The sequence below is a fragment of the Coregonus lavaretus genome, assembly GCF_964263955.1.
Source record: "Coregonus lavaretus genome assembly, chromosome: 2".
Classification (NCBI taxonomy): domain Eukaryota; kingdom Metazoa; phylum Chordata; class Actinopteri; order Salmoniformes; family Salmonidae; genus Coregonus; species Coregonus lavaretus.
In genome coordinates, this window is record NC_139989.1 from 67,268,336 (window position 1) to 67,288,955 (window position 20,620).

The 20,620-nt window shown below is 44.9% G+C and overlaps 1 protein-coding gene across 1 annotated transcript in view; it reads right to left on the reverse strand.

Moving 5' to 3' along the window:
- Positions 1-20,620, reverse strand: part of LOC311144978 (rho GDP-dissociation inhibitor 2-like) — a 118,282-nt gene that overhangs the window by 4,403 nt on the left and 93,259 nt on the right. The window contains exons 4-5 of the mRNA XM_084181177.1: positions 6,187-6,263; positions 850-913 (exon numbers count right to left, since the gene is read on the reverse strand). Coding sequence (XP_084037303.1) covers positions 850-913; positions 6,187-6,263 — 141 coding nt within the window. The remainder of the gene's footprint in view (positions 1-849; positions 914-6,186; positions 6,264-20,620) is intronic.

The window sequence follows — 20,620 nt, forward strand, 5'->3', positions numbered from 1 at the left end:
GGACAGATACTCCAATCTCCGCTGTGGAGCTTTGCAGCTCCTTCAGGGTTATCTTTGGTCTCTTTGTTGCCTCTGTGATTAATGCCCTCCTTGCCTGGTCCGTGAGTTTTGGTGGGCGGCCCTCTCTTGGCAGGTTTGTTGTGGTGCCATATTCTTTCCATTTTTTAATAATGGATTTAAATGGTGCTCCGTGGGATGTTCAAAGTTTCAGATATTTTTTTATAACCCAACCCTGATCTGTACTTCTCCACAACTTTGTCCCTGACCTGTTTGGAGAGCTCCTTGGTCTTCATGGTGCTGCTTGCTAGGTGGTGCCCCTTGCTTAGTGGTGTTGCAGACTCTGGGGCCTTTCAGAACAGGTGTATATATACTGAGATCATGTGACAGATCATGTGACACTTCGATTCCACACATGTGGACTTTATTTAACTAATTATGTGACTGCTGAAGGTAATTGGTTCCACCAGATCTTATTTAGGGGCTTCATAGCAAAGGGGGTGAATACATATGCATGCTCCACTTTTCAGTTATATATTTTTTTTCATTTCACTTCACCAATTTGGACTATTTTGTGTATGTCCATTACATGAAATCCAAATAAAAATCAATTTAAATTACAGGTTGTAATGCAACAAAATAGGAAAAACGCCAAGGGGGATGAATACTTTTGCAAGGCACTGTATGTAGTGGAAACTGTGACAATTTGTGTCAGTGACAACACACCAAATCGCGGCTCAGTTGCACAGTTGGTAATCAGGTTTTAAGTGTATGTGGGGGAAACTGACACGGTCTATGGGTCTAAACAGCACAGCTAATCCACAGTTCGGTACAAAATGGTGTCCACCTTACCTCTGAGTCCTTTCCTGTAGGTCAGATGGACGTACTTCAGTCCAGACACAATATCCCTGTTAACCTGGAGAGGAGAGGAGAGGGTAAGGAGAGGAGAGGAGAAGGGAGGGTAAGGAGAGGAGAGGAGAAGGGAGGGTAAGGAGAGGAGAGGAGAGGAGAGGAGAGGAGAGGAGAGGAGAGGAGAGGAGAGGAGAGGAGAGGAGAGGAGAGGAGAGGAGAGGAGAGGAGAGGAGAGGAGAGGAGAGGAGAGGAGAGGAGAGGAGAGGAGAGGAGAGGAGAGGAGAGGAGAGGAGAGGAGAGGAGTTACTATATGTAGGGGCACACACACACACACACACAGGACCCCAGATAAATCATACACCACTGTTTTTCATCTAGGGACTGTTTTCAAAGAGGGAGACTTTTCTCACGTAAGGGAAGATCTAGACTATGGCCGGGATTCAATTCCATCGCACTTTGTTGACAACGCACATCATTTCAGACAGAGCTGACATATGCAGCGTCTACCATGAATGCAGTCTCCGCCTACACAGGAACATTGCCTTTAAAAGGTGCAATAGAATCCCAGACTAGACCAGAGTATCTCAGAGTTTTATCTGTTCCTATCTGATTCCACAATAATCTGTCTTAGAACCTGTAAACGATATTTCATACCAAAGTAGAAGTGGTAATGCTACTGTAACCATGAATTAGAATGGGTCTAAACAAAATAGATCACTCTCCAATCTTTCTCACTACTTTTCAATGGCACCTACAACTTCTTCAGACGTCATTTCAACGTCTAATTTTTATTTACATTTGGTTGAGTTGTCAACTAACATGAATTCAACATGAAATCAACACAAAATGTCACCATGCAATTGTATTTAGGTTAAAAATGTTGTTAAAAAATAATAATTCCATTACGTTGATTACTTTTTTGCAAATCCAATCAGTTTCCCACATTGATTCAACGTCGTGACATTGAATATATTTGTTGAAACGACATGGAAACAACGCAGGAGCAGCAGAGGAGGTAAGGGCTCTGGGAGTGTGGTGGCAGGAAAATAACCTCTCACTCAATGTCAACAAAACAAAGGAGATGATCGTGGACTTCAGGAAACAGCAGAGGGTGCACCCCCCTATCCACATCGACGGGACAAACTGAAATGGTCCACCCACGCAGACAGTGTAGTGAAGAAGGCGCAACAGAGCCTCTTCAACCTCAGGAGGCTGAAGAAATTTGGCTTGGCACCGAAAAAAGTATTTGATCCCCTGCTGATTTTGTACGTTTGCCCGCTGACAAAGAAATTATCAGTCTATTATTTTAATGGTAGGTTTATTTGAACAGTGAGAGACAGAATAACAACAAAAAAATCCAGAAAAACGCATGTCAAAAATGTTATAAATTGATTTGCATTTTAATGAGGGAAATAAGTATTTGACCCCTCTGCAAAACATGACTTAGTACTTGGTGGCAAAACCCTTGTTGGCAATCACAGAGGTCAGACGTTTCTTGTAGTTGGCCACCAGGTTTGCACACATCTCAGGAGGGCTTTTGTCCCACTCCTCTTTGCAGATCTTCACCAAGTCATTAAGGTTTTGAGGCTGACGTTTGCCAACTCGAACCTTCAGCTCCCTCCACATATTTTCTATGGGATTAAGGTCTGGAGACTGGCTAGGCCACTCCAGGACCTTAATGTGCTTCTTCTTGAGCCACTCCTTTGTTGCCATGGCTGTGTGTTTTGGGTCATTGTCATGCTGGAATACCCATTCGCGACCCATTTTCAATGCCCTGGCTGAGGGAAGGAGGTCCTCACCCAAGATTTGACGGTACATGGCCCCGTTCATCGTCCCTTTGATGCGGATGAAGTTCTCCTGTCCCCTTAGCAGAAAAACACCCCCGAAGCATAATGTTTCCACCTCCATGTTTGAAGGTGGGGATGGTGTTCTTGGGGTCATAGGCAGCATTCCTCCTCCTCCAAACACGGCGAGTTGAGTTGATGCCAAAGAGCTCCATTTTGGTCTCATCAGACCACAACACTTTCACCCAGTTCTCCTCTGAATCATTCAGATGTTCATTGGCAAACTTCAGACTGGCATGTATATGTGCTTTCTTGAGCAGGGGGACCTTGCGGGCGCTGCAGGATTTCAGTCCTTCACGGTGTAGTGTGTTACCAATTGTTTTCTTGGTGACTATGGTCCCAGCTGCCTTGAGATCATTGACAAGATCCTCCCATGTAGTTCTGGGCTGATTCCTCACCGTTCTCATGATCATTGCAACTCCACGAGGTGAGATCTTGCATGGAGCCCCAGGCCAAGGGAGATTGACAGTTCTTTTGTGTTTCTTCCATTTGCGAATAACCACGCCAACTGTTGTCACCTTCTCACCAAGCTGCTTGGCGATGGTCTTGTAGCCCATTCCAGCCTTATGTAGGTCTACAATCTTGTCCCTGACATTCTTGGAGAGCTCTTTGGTCTTGGCCATGGTGGAGAGTTTGGAATCTGATTGATTGATTGCTTCTGTGGACAGGTGTCTTTTATACAGGTAACAAGCTGAGATTAGGAGCACTCCCTTTAAGAGTGTGCTCCTAATCTCAGCTCGTTACCTGTATAAAAGACACCTGGGAGCCAGAAATCTTTCTGATTGAGAGGGGGTCAAATACTTATTTCGCTCATTAAAATGAAAATCAATTCATAACATTTTTTACATGCATTTATCTGGATTTTTTTGTTGTTATTCTGTCTCTCACTGTTCAAATAAACCTGCCATTAAAATTATAGACTGATAATTTCTTTGTCAGTGGGCAAACTTACAAAATCAGCAGGGGATCAAATACTTTTTTCCCTCACTGTATGACTCTCACAAACTTTTACTGATGCACAATTGAGAGCATCCTGTCGGGCTGTATCACCACCTGGTACGGCAACTGCACCGCCCGCAACCGCAGGGCTCTCCAGAGGGTGGTGCAGTCTGCCCAACGCATCACCGGGGGCACAATGCCAGCCCTCCAGGACACCTACAGCACCCGATGTCACAGGAAAGCCAAAAATATAATCAAGGACATCAACCACCCGAGCCACGGCCCATTCACCCCGTTATCATTCAGAAGGCGAGGTCAGTACAGGTGCATCAAAGCTGGGACCGAGAGACTGAAAAACAGCTTCTATCTCAAGGCCATCAGACTGTTAAATAGCCATCACTAGCCGACCTCCACCCAGTACCCTGCCCTGAACTTAGTCACTTTCACTAGCCGGCTACAACCCGGTTACTCAACCCTGCACCTTAGAGGTTGCTGCCCTATTTACATAGACATGGAATCACTGGTCACTTTAAAAATGGAACACTAGTCACTTTAATAATGTTTACATACCGCTTTACTCATCTCATATGTATATACTGTATTTTAGTCAAAGCCACTCCGACATTGCTCGTCCTAACATTTATATATTTCTTAATTCCATTATTTTACTTTCAGATTTGTGTGTATTGTTGTGAATTGTTAGATACTACTGCACTGTTGGAGCTAGGAACACAAGCATTTCGCTACACCCGCAATAACATCTGCTAAATATGTGTATGTGATTTGATTTGATTGAACCAGTTTGTGGCCAGTGGGTTATTCTGAGCCCCAGAACTAGATTGAGTAATACTAATACATCCATGCTCAATGTAACATGGCTTCAGATTGTAAATAAAGTCCCTAATAAAACCACAACAATCTACTGGACACAATCTACTGTAATGCCCCTGTAATGCCCCTGTAATGCCCCTGTAATGCCCATGAACATGCTATCATTTAATGAAAATGCTTCAGAACAGTCTCTAGACAGTACCAGAACAATCCACTAGAGTCTGGTTGCTGTTCCTGTCCTGTATATTTCTCTGTTCTGTTTCTTCACGGTCGGAACATGGGGCCAGACGGCTAGGACCGGAACATGGGACCAGACGGCCAGGACTGGGACAGGGTATATTTATAGTACCTGTCCCATTAGTACAGCACTGAGGAGACCTCCATTAACACTGAGGAGACCTCCATTAACACTGAGGAGACCTCCATTAACACTGAGGAGACCTCCATTAGTACAGCACTGAGGATACCTCCATTAACACTGAGGAGACCTCCATTAACACAACATTGAGGAGACCTCCATTAACACTGAGGAGACCTCCATTAGTACAGCACTGAGGAGACCTCCATTAGTACAGCACTGAGGAGACCTCCATAACACTGAGGAGACCTCCATTAGTACAGCACTGAGGTGTCCTCCATTAACACTGAGAAGACCTCCAATAACACTGAGGAGACCTTCATTAACACTGAGGAGACCTCAATTAACACTGAGGAGACCTCCATTAGTACAGCACTGAGGAGACCTCCATTAACACTGAGGAGACCTCCATTAGTACAACAATGAGGAGACCTCCATTAACACTGAGGAGACCTCCATTAACACTGAGGAGACCTCCATTAACACTGAGGAGATCTCCATTAACACTGAGGAGAGCTTGTATTAGTACAGCACTGAGGAGACCTTCATTAACACAACACTGAGGAGACCTCCATTAACACAACACTGGGGAGACCTCCATTAACACTGATGAGACCTTCATAACACTGAGGAGACCTCCATTAACACTGAGGAGACCTCCATTAACACAACATTGAGGAGACCTCCATTAACACTGAGGAGACCTCCATTAGTACAGCACTGAGGAGACCTCCATTAACACTGAGGAGACCTCCATTAGTACAGCACTGAGGAGACCTCCATTAACACTGAGAAGACCTCCATTAACACTGAGGAGACCTCCATTAACACTGAGGAGACCTCCATTAACACTAAGGAGACCTCCATTAACACAACACTGAGGAGACCTCCATTAACACTGAGGAGACCTCCATTAACACTGATGAGACCTCCATTAACACTAATGAGACATCCATTAACACTGATGAGACCTCCATTAACACTGATGAGACCTCCATAACACTGAGGAGACCTCCATTAACACTGAGTAGACCTTCCTGAGCACTGAGGGACACAGAGAGAGGAAGAGGAGGAATTGAACTCTCATCGTCTCCATCTATCTCTCTGAGATCTCTACTGTCACAACAACAACAATAAAAAATGAAACATTTGGAAAGAGAAGAACAGAGCAGAGCAGAACAGAACAGAACAGAACAGAGCAGAACAGAACAGAAGACAAGAGAGAAGAACCGAGCAGAACTGAACAGAACAGAAGAGAAGAAAAAAGAGAGAAGAACCGAGCAGAAGAGAAAAGAACAGAACAGAACAGAAGAGAGTAGAACAGAGCAGAACAGGAGAAAGGAGGAGAGGGGAGGAGGTTCTCACCTTGAAGTGTATCTTCACTCGGTAGTCCACTCCTTCCTTCATGGTGAAACTCTTCTTCTTCAGAGCCTCCAGGTCACCTGCAGGTCAACATTATGACAACGTGAGGTCAACAGATTACGTTATCACTTCCATATTCAAACACAACAGACAAACTGCAGATTATATCCAATTCTCTGTGTCTGGTCTCTGAGTGTTCTCTGTGTCTGGTCTCTGAGTGTTCTTTGTGTCTGGTCTCTGAGTGTTCTCTGTGTCTGGTCTCTGTGTCTGTTCTCTGACTGTTCTATGTGTCTGGTCTCTGACTGTTCTCTGTGTCTGGTCTCTGACTGTTCTCTGTGTCTGGTCTCTGACTGTTCTCTGTGTCTGGTCTCTGACTGTTCTCTGTGTCTGGTCTCTGTGTCTGTTCTCTGACTGTTCTCTGTGTCTGGTCTCTGTGTGTTATCTGTGTCTAGTCTCTGACTGTTCTCTGTGTCTGGTCTCTGAGTGTTCTCTGTGTCTGGTCTCTGAGTGTTCTTTGTGTCTGGTCTCTGAGTGTTCTCTGTGTCTGGTCTCTGTGTCTGTTCTCTGACTGTTCTATGTGTCTGGTCTCTGACTGTTCTCTGTGTCTGGTCTCTGACTGTTCTCTGTGTCTGGTCTCTGACTGTTCTCTGTGTCTGGTCTCTGACTGTTCTCTGTGTCTGGTCTCTGTGTCTGTTCTCTGACTGTTCTCTGTGTCTGGTCTCTGTGTGTTATCTGTGTCTAGTCTCTGACTGTTCTCTGTGTCTGGTCTCTGACTGCTCTCTGTGTCTGGTCTCTGACTGTTCTCTGTGTCTACTACTTTTGACCAGCGCCCTATGGCACACTATTCCCTACATAGTGCACTACTTTTGACCAGAGACCACTCTAGAACCCTCTGACCACAGATACAGCACAGTAATGGGTGTTTAATACATTTCAACTATACTTGACCTGCTGTAAAAGCCTTATCATGGAGGATACAGGAGAGGAGGAGGAGGAGGAGGAGAGGAGGAAGCAGCAGAGATAAAAGGAGAGAGATGAAGAGAAGAGAGAAGAGAGTGCTGATGGTTCTGAAAGGAAGAGAGAGAAGGAAGCAGAGGAGAGATAAAGGACAAATAAAACAGAAAGGACAGCCCCCCCCCCCCCCCCCCCCCAAGAGCTAGTTTAACAGTAGCTCGTGGTATTCCCAGTCAACATCAAAGACACATCAGACAGTGTGCTTCAACCATTACACTCTCAGAAAAAAGGCTTCTTCCAAAAGGATTGTTCGGCTGTCCCCATATGAGAACCCTTTAGCTCTCTCCCTCTATTTCTAGTCTCCCCCGCTCTCTCTCTCCCCCTCTCTCCCCCTCTCACCTACCTCTCCCTGTCTCTCCACCCATCTCTCTCTCTATCTCTCTCCCTCCCTCTATCTCTCGCTCTCCCTCTCTGAAGACAGAATCAGACATTGGTTCCCTGGAGAGTGTTTCTCACTGAGTCTGAGAAAATGGGTCAACAATAGAACTCTCTCTCCCTCCCTTCGTCTGTTCTGGTAATAACCCACAAACTGCAGACGGATAGAACCAGCACATCACAGGTAGCACATGCAGGTATATCAGGCATCTCTTTTCCCTCTCCTCCTCTCTCACCCTCTCACCCTCTCTCCCCCCCTCCCTCTCTCGCCATCCCTACCCCTCCCTCCCGCACTCTCTCCACCCCTAACCCTCCCTCCCTCTCTCTCCACCCCTACCCCTTAGCTTCCCTCTCTCTCTCCCGCTCTCTCCACCCGTACCCCTCCCTCCCTCCCTCTCTCTCCTCCCCTACCCCTCCCTCTCTCTCCACCCCTACCCCTTAGCTTCCCTCTCTCTCCACCCCTACCCTTCCCTCCCTCTCTCTCCACCCCTACCCCTTAGCTTCCCTCTCTCTCTCTCTCCCTCTCTCTCCACGCCTACCCCTCCCTCTCTCTCCACCCCTACCCCTCAGCTTCCCTCTCTCTCTCCCTCTCTCTCCATCCCTACCCTTTAGCTTCCCTCTCTCTCATTTCTGTCTCTCCTCTTTCCATCAGAAAATCTCATCTTTCCTTTGCCTCTATATAGAATAGGTTGTAGAGGAGGAGGGAGGACGGAGGAGGGAGGAGGGAGCAGGGTAGAGGAGGAGGGAGGACGGAGGAGGGAGCAGGGAGCAGTGAGAGGAGGAGGAGGGAGGAGGGAGCAGAAAGGACGGAGGAGGGAGGAGGGAGGAGGGAGGACGGAGGAGGGAGGGAGGAGAGTAGAGGAGGAGGGAGGAGGGAGGGAGGAGAGTAGAGGAGGAGGGAGGAGGGAGAGTAGAGGAGGAGGGAGGACGGAGGGAGGAGCAGGGTAGAGGAGGAGGGAGGACGGAGGAGGGAGCAGGGAGGACGGAGGAGGGAGCAGGGAGCAGTGAGAGGAGGAGGGAGGACGAAGGAGGGAGCAGGGAGGACGGAGGAGGGAGGAGGGTGGGAGGAGAGTAGAGGAGGAGGGAGGAGGGAGAGTAGAGGAGGAGGGAGGACGGAGGGAGGAGCAGGGTAGAGGAGGAGGGAGGACGGAGGAGGGAGCAGGGAGGACGGAGGAGGGAGCAGGGAGCAGTGAGAGGAGGAGGGAGGACGAAGGAGGGAGCAGGGAGGACGGAGGAGGGAGGAGGGTGGGAGGAGAGTAGAGGAGGAGGGAGGAGGGAGGGAGGGAGGAGAGTAGAGGAGGAGGGATGAGGGAGGGAGGAGAGTAGAGGAGGAGGGAGGACGGAGGGAGGAGCAGGGTAGAGGAGGAGGGAGGACGGAGGAGGGAGCAGGGAGGACGGAGGAGGGAGCAGGGAGAGGAGGAGGGAGGACGAAGGAGGGAGCAGGGAGGAGGGAGGACGAAGGAGGGAGCAGGGAGGACGGAGGAGGGAGGAGGGAGGGAGGAGAGTAGAGGAGGAGGGAGGAGAGTAGAGGAGGAGGGAGGAGGGGAGGGAGGAGTGGTGCTGAACATACTGTATGACCCTGCTAGCTTTAAGCTACTGTCTGGGATTTATTTTACTTTTAAATGAATGATACTGTATATGTGGCGGGGCAGCCGTGTTGTTGTTTGAATCCCAGACTGTAGCTTTAAGCATACAACTTTGGTGTCAAACACAATGCAATAATCCTCCGCTTCAAACCCACTGACAGACAGCAGTATAGTTGTAGCTGATTTCAGATCAGTTTCAGAGAGAGAAAGATTCAGTCAACATTAAACTAGGGGAATCCCTGGTCTGCCGGTTATGGTTTACAACTGGAGATTATCACAGACCAATATTATACAGCTACAAAAGAGGAAGAGAGGGATATATTATAGCTGTAAAGCAGTATAGCAATGTCTGGGAGTAATATAGTCAATCAATAAATGTCGAAATATAACATTTTCCAAGTATAGCTTTTCTAAAGATCTAGACCCTCTAATGAAAATAGTTGTATAGTTGAATAGTGTTCAGTGTGTTTGTGGCTTTTCTAAAGATCTAGACCCTCTAATGAAAATAGTTGTTTAGTGTTCAGTGTGTTTGTGGCTTTTCAAAAGATCTAGACCCTCTAATGAAAATAGTTGTATAGTTATATAGTGTTCAGTGTGTTTGTGGCTTTTCTAAAGATCTAGACCCTCTAATGAAAATAGGTGTATAGTTGTATAGTGTTCAGTGTGTTTGTGGCTGCTAGTTACTGTAGCTATACATGTCTCTCGTCAGAAAGGAGACAGAAGTGGGCTGATGCAGAGTCAGACTGGCTTACAGGCTGGATATATGACGTTTAAATCAATACAAGTTGAGTTATACAGATCGAATACAGTGCTTTCGAAAAGTATTCAGACCCCTTTACTTTTTCCACATTTTGTTACGTTACAGCCTTATTCTAAAATGGATTACATTGTTTTTCCCCCTCATCAATCTACACACAATAACCCATAATGACAAAGCAAAAACAGGTTTTTAAAAACGTTTGCAAATGTATTATAAATAAAAAAACGTAAATATGACATTTACATAAGTATTCAGACCCTTTACTCAGTACTTTGTTGAAGCACCTTTGGCAGTGATTACAGCCTCGAGTCTTCTTGGGTATGACGCTACAAGCTTGGCACACCTGTATTTGAGGAGTCTCTCCCATTCTTCTCTGCAGATCCTCTCAAGCTCTGTCAGGTTGGATGGGGAGCGTCGCCGCACAGCTATTTTCAAGTCTCTCCAGAGATGTTTGATCGGGTTCAAGTCCGGACTCTGGCTGGGCCACTCAAGGACATACAGAGACTTGTCCCGAAGCCACTCCTGCGTTGTCTTGGCTGTGTGCTTAGGGTCGTTGTCCTGTTGGAAGATGAACCTTTGCCCCAGTCTGAGGTCCTGAGCACTCTGGAGCAGGTTTTCATCAAGGATCTCTCTGTGCTTTGCTCCGTTCATCTTTCCTTCGATCCTGACCAGTCTCCCAGTCCCTGCCGCTGAAAAACATCCCAACAGCATGATGCTGCCACCACCATGCTTCACCGTAGGGATGGTGCCAGGTTTCTTCCAGACGTGGCACTTGGCATTCAGGCCACAGAGTCCAATATTGGTTTCATTGGACCAGAGAATCTGTTTTCTCATGGTCAGAGTCCTTTAGGTGCCTTTTTGGCAAACTCCAAGCGGGCTGTCATGTGCCTTTTACTGAGGAGTGGCTTCCATCTGGCCACTCTACCATAAAGGCCTGATTGGTGGAGTGCTGCAGAGATGGTTGTCCTTCTGGAAGGCTCTCCCATCTCCAAAGAGGAACTCTGGAGCTCTGTCAGAGTGACCATCGGGTTCTTGGTCACCTCCCTGACCAAGGCCCTTCTCCCCCGATTGCTCAGTTTGGCCAGGCGGCCAGCTCTAGGAAGAGTCTTGGTGGTTCCAAACTTCTTCCATTTAAGAATGATGGAGGCCAATGTGTTCTTGGGGACCTTCAATGGTGCAGAAATGTTTTGGTACCCTTCCCCAGATCTGTGCCTCGACACAATCCTGTCTCAGAGGTCTACAGACAATTCCTTCAACCTCATGGCTTGGTTTTTGCTCTGACATGCTCTGTCAACTGTGGGACCTTATATAGACAGGTGTGTGCCTTTCCAAATCATGTCCAATCAATTGAAGAAACATCTCAAAGAAGATCAATGGAAACAGGATGCACCTGAGCTCAATTTCGAGTCTCATAGCAAAGGGTCTGAATACTTATGTAAAAAAGGTATTTCTGTCTAAAAACTTGCTGTCGCTTTGTCATTATGGGGTATTGTGTGTAGATTGATGAGGGGGAAAAAACAATTTAATCAATTTTAGAAGAAGGCTGTAACGTAACAAAATGTGGAAAAAGTCAAGGGGTGTGAATACTTTCCGAATGCACTGTATCTTATAAAAGAACAAATGGTAATAAATAATCTCAGAGATGACAGGAGAGCGGTGAGCCAGCCACACACACACACACACACACACAGACACAGACACACACAGACACAGACACACACACACACACACACACACACACAGACACACACACGACAGGAGAGCAGTGAGCTACACACACACAGACACAGACACACAGACACACAGACACACACACACACACACAGACACACACACACACACACACACACACACACACACACACACACACACACACACACACACACACGACAGGAGAGCAGTGAGCTACACTACCGTCTGACCTACAAGACATATATGTGGAAGGAAAGTGATATATAGGCGTCCAAGTGGCACCCTATTCTCTATAGGGGTCCTGGTTAAAAGTAGTGCACTATAAAGGGAATAGGGTACCATTTGGGACGCTACCATAATGTCTGATATAGAGTTAAAGAGTAACCTGGTATAGGTGGGGAGTCAATGATACACAGGACTGGAAGTCCTTATAAAATAGTATTCTAAGTGGTATATACAGTATTATACACACGCGCACACGCACGTAACAAGGAAACACACACACACACACGCTTTTTTGAAACACAACACCTGGTGCTTTACCGTTAACACCCTGGCATGTTTTTCTTTAAACAGGAAGTGAAGTCAGCAGACAGAAACATCACCACGGCAACGCTCCACCTGCAATCTGTTGGGACAGACTACTTTCTGTCAACACACCGGAACCCTACAGAGTCACTTCCTGTGTAATCTCAGAAAACCCAGAACTAAAATGTTCCGGAACTGAAACGTTATTTTAAAAGCATGGGAACCGGTTAGATTTTATAACATGATTTTACGTTCTGGGCATTTTTTTCAAGCCCTCTGTCATTCAGAAACTTATTCCAGTGTCTGCCTGCCAGCTGAACATCTTTACCAGTGTGTGTGTGTGTGTAGGCTACCTGCCCCCCCCCCTCCCCTCCCTCCGAAGCATAGTCTACTGTAGCTACTGACGTTACAAGCATGATTCAGAAATTAAGGAGAGATTTTTTATTAGAGAAGAATGGATGAACTTTTTCAATGCTTATATGTGGTCCCCCCCACCCTTTTTAAGGGACCAAAAGTAATTGGACAATTGGCTGCTCAGCTGTTCCATGGCCAGGTGTGTGTTATTCCCTCATTAGTTCATTTACAAGTAAGCAGATAAAAGGTCTAGAGTTGATTTCAAGTGTGGAATTTGCATTTGGAATCTGTTGCTGTTAACCCTCAATATGAAGTCTAAAGAGCTCACTGCCAGTGAAGCAAGCCATCATTAGGCTGAAAAACAAACCCATCAGAGAGATAGCAAAAATATTAGGTGTGGCCAAATCAACTATTTGGTACATTCTTAAAAAGAAAGAAAGCAATGGTGAGCTCAGGAACACCAAAAGGCCCGGAAGACCACAGAAAACAACTGTGGTGGATGACAGAATAATTATTTCCCTGGTGAAGAAAAACCCCTTCGCAACAGTTGGCCAGATCAAGAACACCCTCCAGGAGGTAGGCGTATCTGTGTAAAAGTCAACAATCAAGAGAAGACTTCACCAGAGTAAATACAGAGGGTTTACCACAAGATGTAAACCATTGGTAAGCCTCAAAAACAGGAAGACCAGATTAGAGTTTGCCAAAAAACATCTAAAAAAGCCTGTACAGTTCTGGAACAACATCCTATGGACAGATGAGACAAAGATCAACTTGTACCAGAATGATGGGAAGAGAAGAGTATGGAGAAGGGAAGGAACTGCTCATGATCCGAAGCATACCACCTCATCTGTGAAGCATGGTGGAGGTAGTGTTATAGCGTGGGCATGTATGGCTGCCAATGGAACTGGTTCCCTTGTATTTATTGATGATGTGACTGCTGACAAAAGCAGCAGGATGAATTCTGAAGTGCTTAGGGCTATATTATCTGCTCAGATTCAGTCAAATGCTTCAAAACTCATTGGACGGAGCTTCACAGTGCAGATGGACAATGACCCGAAGCGTTCTGCGAAAGCAACCCAATACTTTTTTAAGGCAAAGAAGTGGAATGTTCTGCAATGGCCAAGTCAATCACCTGACCTGAATCCAATTGAGCATGCATTTCACTTGCTGGAGGCAAAACTGAAGCAAAAACGCCCCAAGAACAAGCAGGAACTGAAGACAGCTACAGTAAAGGCCTGGCAGAGCATCACCAGGGAAGAAACCCAGCATCTGGTGATGTCTAAGGGTTCCAGACTTCAGGCAGTCATTGACTGCAAAGGATTTGCAACCAAGTATTAAAACTCACAATTTAATTTATGATTATGTTAGTTTGTCCAATTACTTTTGAGCCCCTAAAATTGGGGGGCTATGTGTAAAAATGGTTGTAATTCCGACACGGTTCATACAATAATTTTGACAAAACCCTTAAATTAAAGATGGAAGTTTACACTTCAAGCACATCTTGATTGTTTCCTTTCAAATCCATTGTGGTGGCGTACAGAGCCAAAATGATGCAAATTGTGTCACTGTCCAAATACTTATGTACCTGACTGTAGATAACAAACAAAAGTGAAATAAACTATAACAAATAACTGTAAAATTACACTCACAAAAGTTCCAAAAGAACAAAGACATTTCAAGTGTCATATTATGTCTATATACAGTGTTGTAATGATGTGCAAATAGTTAAAATACAAAAGGGAAAATAAACATAAATATAGGTTCTTCACTGGTTGCCCTTTTCTTGTGGCAACAGGTCACAAATCTTGCTGCTGTGATTGCACACTGTGGTATTTCACCCAATAGATATGGGAGTTTATCAAAATTCGATTTGTTTTTGAATTCTTTGTGGGTCTGTGTAATCTGAGGGAAATATGTATCTCTAATATGGTCATACATTTGGCAGGAGGTTAGGAAGTGCAGCTCAGTTTCCACCTCATTTTGTGGGCAGTGTGCACATAGCCTGTCTTCTCTTGACAGCCAGGTCTGCCAATAGCAAGGCTGTGGGGTCTGTTTGTGTTTGTGAACAAAGCCCCAGGACCAGCTTGCTTAGGGGACTCTTCTCCAGGTTAATTTCTCTGTAGATGATGGCTTTGTTATGGAAGGTTTGGGAATTGCTTCCTTTTAGGTTGTTGTAGAATTTAACGGCTCTTTTCTGGATTTTGATCATTAGCGGGTATCGGCCTAATTCTGCTCTGCATGCATTATTTGGTGTTTTACGTTGTACACAGAGGATATTTCTTGCAGAATTCTGCATGCAGAGTCTCAATTTGGTGTTTGTCCCATTTTGTGAATTCTTGGTTGGTGAGCGGACCCCAGACCTCACAACCATAAAGGGCAATGGGTCCTATAACTGATTCAAGTATTTTTATCCAGATCCTAATTTTTTCATACTGGCCCCCTGTGGGAATCGAACCCACAACCTTGGCGTTGCAAACGCCATGCTCTACCAACTGAGCTACACGGGACCTTTTATCATTTAATTTAGGATACCATCAACCCCACAGGCCTTTTTGGGTTTGTATTTTGTCCTGTAGTTCATTCAATGTAATTGGAGAATCAAGTGAGTTCTGGTAGTCTTTAATAGTTGATTCTAAGATTTTTATTTGATCATGTATATGTTTTTGCTGTTTGTTCTTTGTAATAGGGCCAAAACGATTGGAGAAGTGGTTTATCCATACATCTCCGTTTTGGATAGATAACTCTTTGTGTTGTTGTTTGTTCAGAGTTTTCCAATTTTCCCAGAAGTGGTTAGATTCTCTCTCTCTCTGCCTCTCTGTGTAGATCTCTCTCTCTCTACTTCTCTCTCTGTTTCTCTCTCTCTCTCTTGGATGGTTCTATCGCCTAGCAACCAGGTGACCTTTCCCATTAGTCTCAGTCTCAGTTTGTTTGTGTGTGTGTGTGTGTGTGTGTGTGTGTGTGTGTGTGTGTGTGTGTGTGTGTGTGTGTGTGTGTGTGTGTGTGTGTGTGTGTGTGTGTGTGTGTGTGTGTTGGTTGTCCTTCGTGAAATAGAAGACAGTGGGGTATACTTAGATATCGTCTCATTCGAGGGAAGCCCCTCAGGAAGCCAAGTTTATCTACCAGAATACAGAAAATCCCACCACACACAGACACACTGATGCACACAGACACACCCACTAGCGCACAAACACCATCACACACACAAACACCATCACACACACAAACACCATCACACACACAAACACCATCACACACACAAACACTATCACACACACACACCAGACACCACACACTGTCAGATCGATGGTCCTCCACAGTCTCCTGCTCTGTGGGAGGATGACATCATCATGGCTCGGCAGAAGGGGCGTTGACACCATATTACTATGCTGAGCAGCCCTCTGACACACACACACACACACACACACACACACACACATACTGTATATGGACATACAGACAAAGAGAGACAGACACACCCACCAGCGCAAACACAGTCCCCAAGAACAGCATCCAGCGCCTGGTCTTTCTCCATCACAGAATAACAGTGGGAAAAAACCACACCCACATCCCACTACACTGATTTCATTCATATTAGAGCCACATCCCACTACACTGAATTCATTCATATTGGAGCCACATCCCACTACACTGAATTCATTCATATTGGAGCCACATCCCACTACACTGAATTCATTAATATTGCAGCCACATCCCACTACACTGAATTCATTCATATTGGAGCCACATCCCACTACACTGAATTCATTCATATCGGAGCCATATCCCACTACACTGAATTCATTCATATTGCAGCCACATCCCACTACACTGAATTCATTCATATTGGAGCCACACCCCACTACACTGAATTCATTCATATTGGAGCCACATCCCACTACACTGAATTCATTCATATTGGAGCCACATCCCACTACACTGAATTCATTCATATTGGAGCCACACCCTACTGCACTAAATTCATTCATATTGGAGCCACATCCCACTACACTGAATTCATTCATATTGGAGCCACATCTCAATACACTGAATATATTAATATTGGAGTCACATCCCACTACACTGAATTCATTCATATTGGAGCCACATCCCTCTACACTGAATTCATTCATATTGCAGCCACATCCCACTACACTGAATTCATTCATATTGGAGCCACACCCCATTACACTGAATTCATTCATATTGGAGCCACATCCCACTACATTGAATTCATTTATATTGGTACCACACCCATCTGCACTGAATTCATTCATATTGGAGCCACATCCAACTACACTGAATTAATTCATATTGGAGCCACATCCCACTACACTGAATATATTAATATTGGAGCCACATCCCACTACACTGAATTCATTCATATTGGAGCCACACCCCACTGCACTGAATTCATTCATTTTGCAGGCAGATCCCACTACACTGAATTCCTTCATATTGGAGCCAAATCCCACTACATTGAATTCATTCATATTGGAGCCACATCCCACTACACTGAATTCATTCATATTGGAGCCACATCCCACTACACTGAATTCATTCATATTGGAGCCACATCCCACTACACTGAATTCATTCATATTGGAGCCACCTCCCACTGCACTGAATGCATTCATATTGGAGCCACACCCCACTGCACTGAATTCATTCATATTGGAGCCACATCCCACTACACTGAATTCATTAATATTGGAGCCACATCCCACTACACTGAATTCATTCATATTGGAGCCACATCCCACTACACTGAATTCATTCATATTGGAGCCACATCCCACTGCACTGAATTCATTCATATTGGAGCCACATCCCACTACACTGAATTCATTCATATTGGAGCCACATCCCACTACAATGAATATATTAATATTGGAGCCACATCCCACTACACTGAATTCATTCATATTGGAGCCACACCCCACTGCACTGAATTCATTCATTTTGCAGCCACATCCCACTACACTGAATTCCTTCATATTGGAGCCAAATCCCACTACACTGAATTCATTCATATTGCAGCCACATCCCACTACACTGAATTCATTAATATTGGAGCCACACCCTACTGCACTAAATTCATTCATATTGGAGCCACATCCCACTACACTGAATTCATTCATATTGGAGCCACATCCCACTACACTGAATTCATTCATATTGGAGCCACATCCCACTACACTGAATTCATTCATATTGCAGCCACATCCCACTACACAGAATTCATTTATATTGGTGCCACATCCCACTACACTGAATATATTAATATTGGAGCCACACCCCACTACACTAAATTCATTCATATTGGAGCCACACCCCACTGCACTGAATTCATTCATTTTGCAGCCACATCCCACTACACTGAATTCCTTCATATTGGAGCCAAATCCCACTACACTGAATTCATTCATATTGCAGCCACATCCCACTACACTGAATTCATTCATATTGGAGCCACACCCAACTACACTGAATTCATTCATATTGGAGCCACATCCCACTACACTGAATTTATTCATATTGGAGCCACATCCCACTACACTGAATTCATTAATATTGGAGCCACACACTACTGCACTGAATTCATTCATATTGGAGCCACATCCCACTACACTGAATTCATTCATATTGGAGCCACATCCCACTACACTGAATATATTAATATTGGAGTCACATCCCACTACACTGATTTCATTCATATTGGAGCCACATCCCACTACACTGAATTCATTCATATTGCAGCCACATCCCACTACACTGAATTCATTCATATTGGAGCCACATCCCACTACACTGAATTCATTTATATTGGTGCCACACCCCACTGCACTGAATTCATTCATATTGGAGCCACATCCCACTACACTGAATTAATTCATATTGGAGCCACACCCCACTGCACTGAATTCATTAATATTGGAGCCACATCCCACTACACTGAATTCATTCATATTGGAGCCACACCCCACTGCACTGAATTCATTCATTTTGAAGCCACATCCCACTACACTGAATTCCTTCATATTGGAACCACATCCCTCAACACTGAATTCATTCATATTGGAGCCACATCCCACTACACTGAAATCCTTCATATTGGAACCACATCCCACAACACTGAATTCATTCATATTGGAGCCACATCCCACTACACTGAATTCATTCATATTGAAGCCAAATTCCACTACACTGAATTCATTCACATTGGAGCCACATCCCACTACACTGAATTCATTCATATTGCAGCCACATCCCACTACACTGAATTCATTCATATTGCAGCCACATCCCACTACACTGAATTCATTCATATTGGAGCCACACCCCACTACACTGAATTCATTCATATTGGAGCCACATCCCACTACACTGAATTCATTTATATTGGTGCCACACCCCACTGCACTGAACTCATTCATATTGGAGCCACATCCCACTACACTGAATTAATTCATATTGGAGCCACATCCCACTACACTGAATATATTAATATTGGAGCCACACCCCACTACACTGAATTCATTCACATTGGAGCCACATCCCACTACACTGAATTCATTCATATTGCAGCCACATCCCACTACACTGAAATCATTTATATTGGAGCCACATCCCACTACACTGAATTCATTCATATTGGAGCCACCTCCCACTACACTGAATTCCTTCATATTGGAGCCACATCCCACTGCACTGAATGCATTGATATTGGAGCCACACCCCACTGCACTGAATTCATTCATATTGGAGCCACATCCCACTACACTGAATTCATTAATATTAGAGCCACATCCCACTACACTGAATTCATTCATATTGGAGCCACACCCCACTGCACTGAATTCATTCATTTTGAAGCCACATCCCACTACACTGAATTCCTTCATATTGGAACCACATCCCTCAACACTGAATTCATTCATATTGGAGCCACATCCCACTACACTGAATTCCTTCATATTGGAACCACATCCCACAACACTGAATTCATTCATATTGGAGCCACACCCCACTACACTGAATTCATTCATATTGGAGTCACCTCCCACTACACTGAATTCATTCAAATTGGAGCCACATCCCACTGCACTGAATGCATTTATATTGGAGCCACACCCCACTGCACTGAATTCATTAATATTGGAGCCACATCCAACTACACTGAATTCATTCATATTGGAGCCACACCCCACTGCACTGAATTCATTCATTTTGAAGCCACATCCCACTACACTGAATTCCTTCTTATTGGAACCACATCCCTCAACACTGAATTCATTCATATTGGAGCCACATCCCACTACACTGAATTCCTTCATATTGGAACCACATCCCACTGCACTGAATTCATTCATTTTGAAGCCACATCCCACTACACTGAATTCCTTCATATTGGAGCCACATCCCACTACACTGAATTCATTTATATTGGTGCCACACCCCACTGCACTGAATTCATTCATATTGGAGCCACATCCCACTACACTGAATTAATTCATATTGGAGCCACACCCCACTGCACTGAATTCATTCATATTGGAGCCACATCCCACTACACTGAATTCATTCATATTGGAGCCACATCCCACTACACTGAATTCATTCATATTGCAGCCACATCCCACTACACAGAATTCATTTATATTGGTGCCACATCCCACTACACTGAATATATTAATATTGGAGCCACACCCCACTACACTAAATTCATTCATATTGGAGCCACACCCCACTGCACTGAATTCATTCATTTTGCAGCCACATCCACCTACACTGAATTCCTTCATATTGGAGCCAAATCCCACTACACTGAATTCATTTATATTGGTGCCACACCCCACTGCACTGAATTCATTCATATTGCAGCCACATCCCACTACACAGAATTCATTTATATTGGTGCCACATCCCACTACACTGAATATATTAATATTGGAGCCACACCCCACTACACTAAATTCATTCATATTGGAGCCACATCCCACTACACTGAATTCCTTCATATTGGAACCACATCCCACAACACTGAATTCATTCATATTGGAGCCACATCCCACTACACTGAATTCATTTATATTGGTGCCACACCCCACTGCACTGAATTCATTCATAT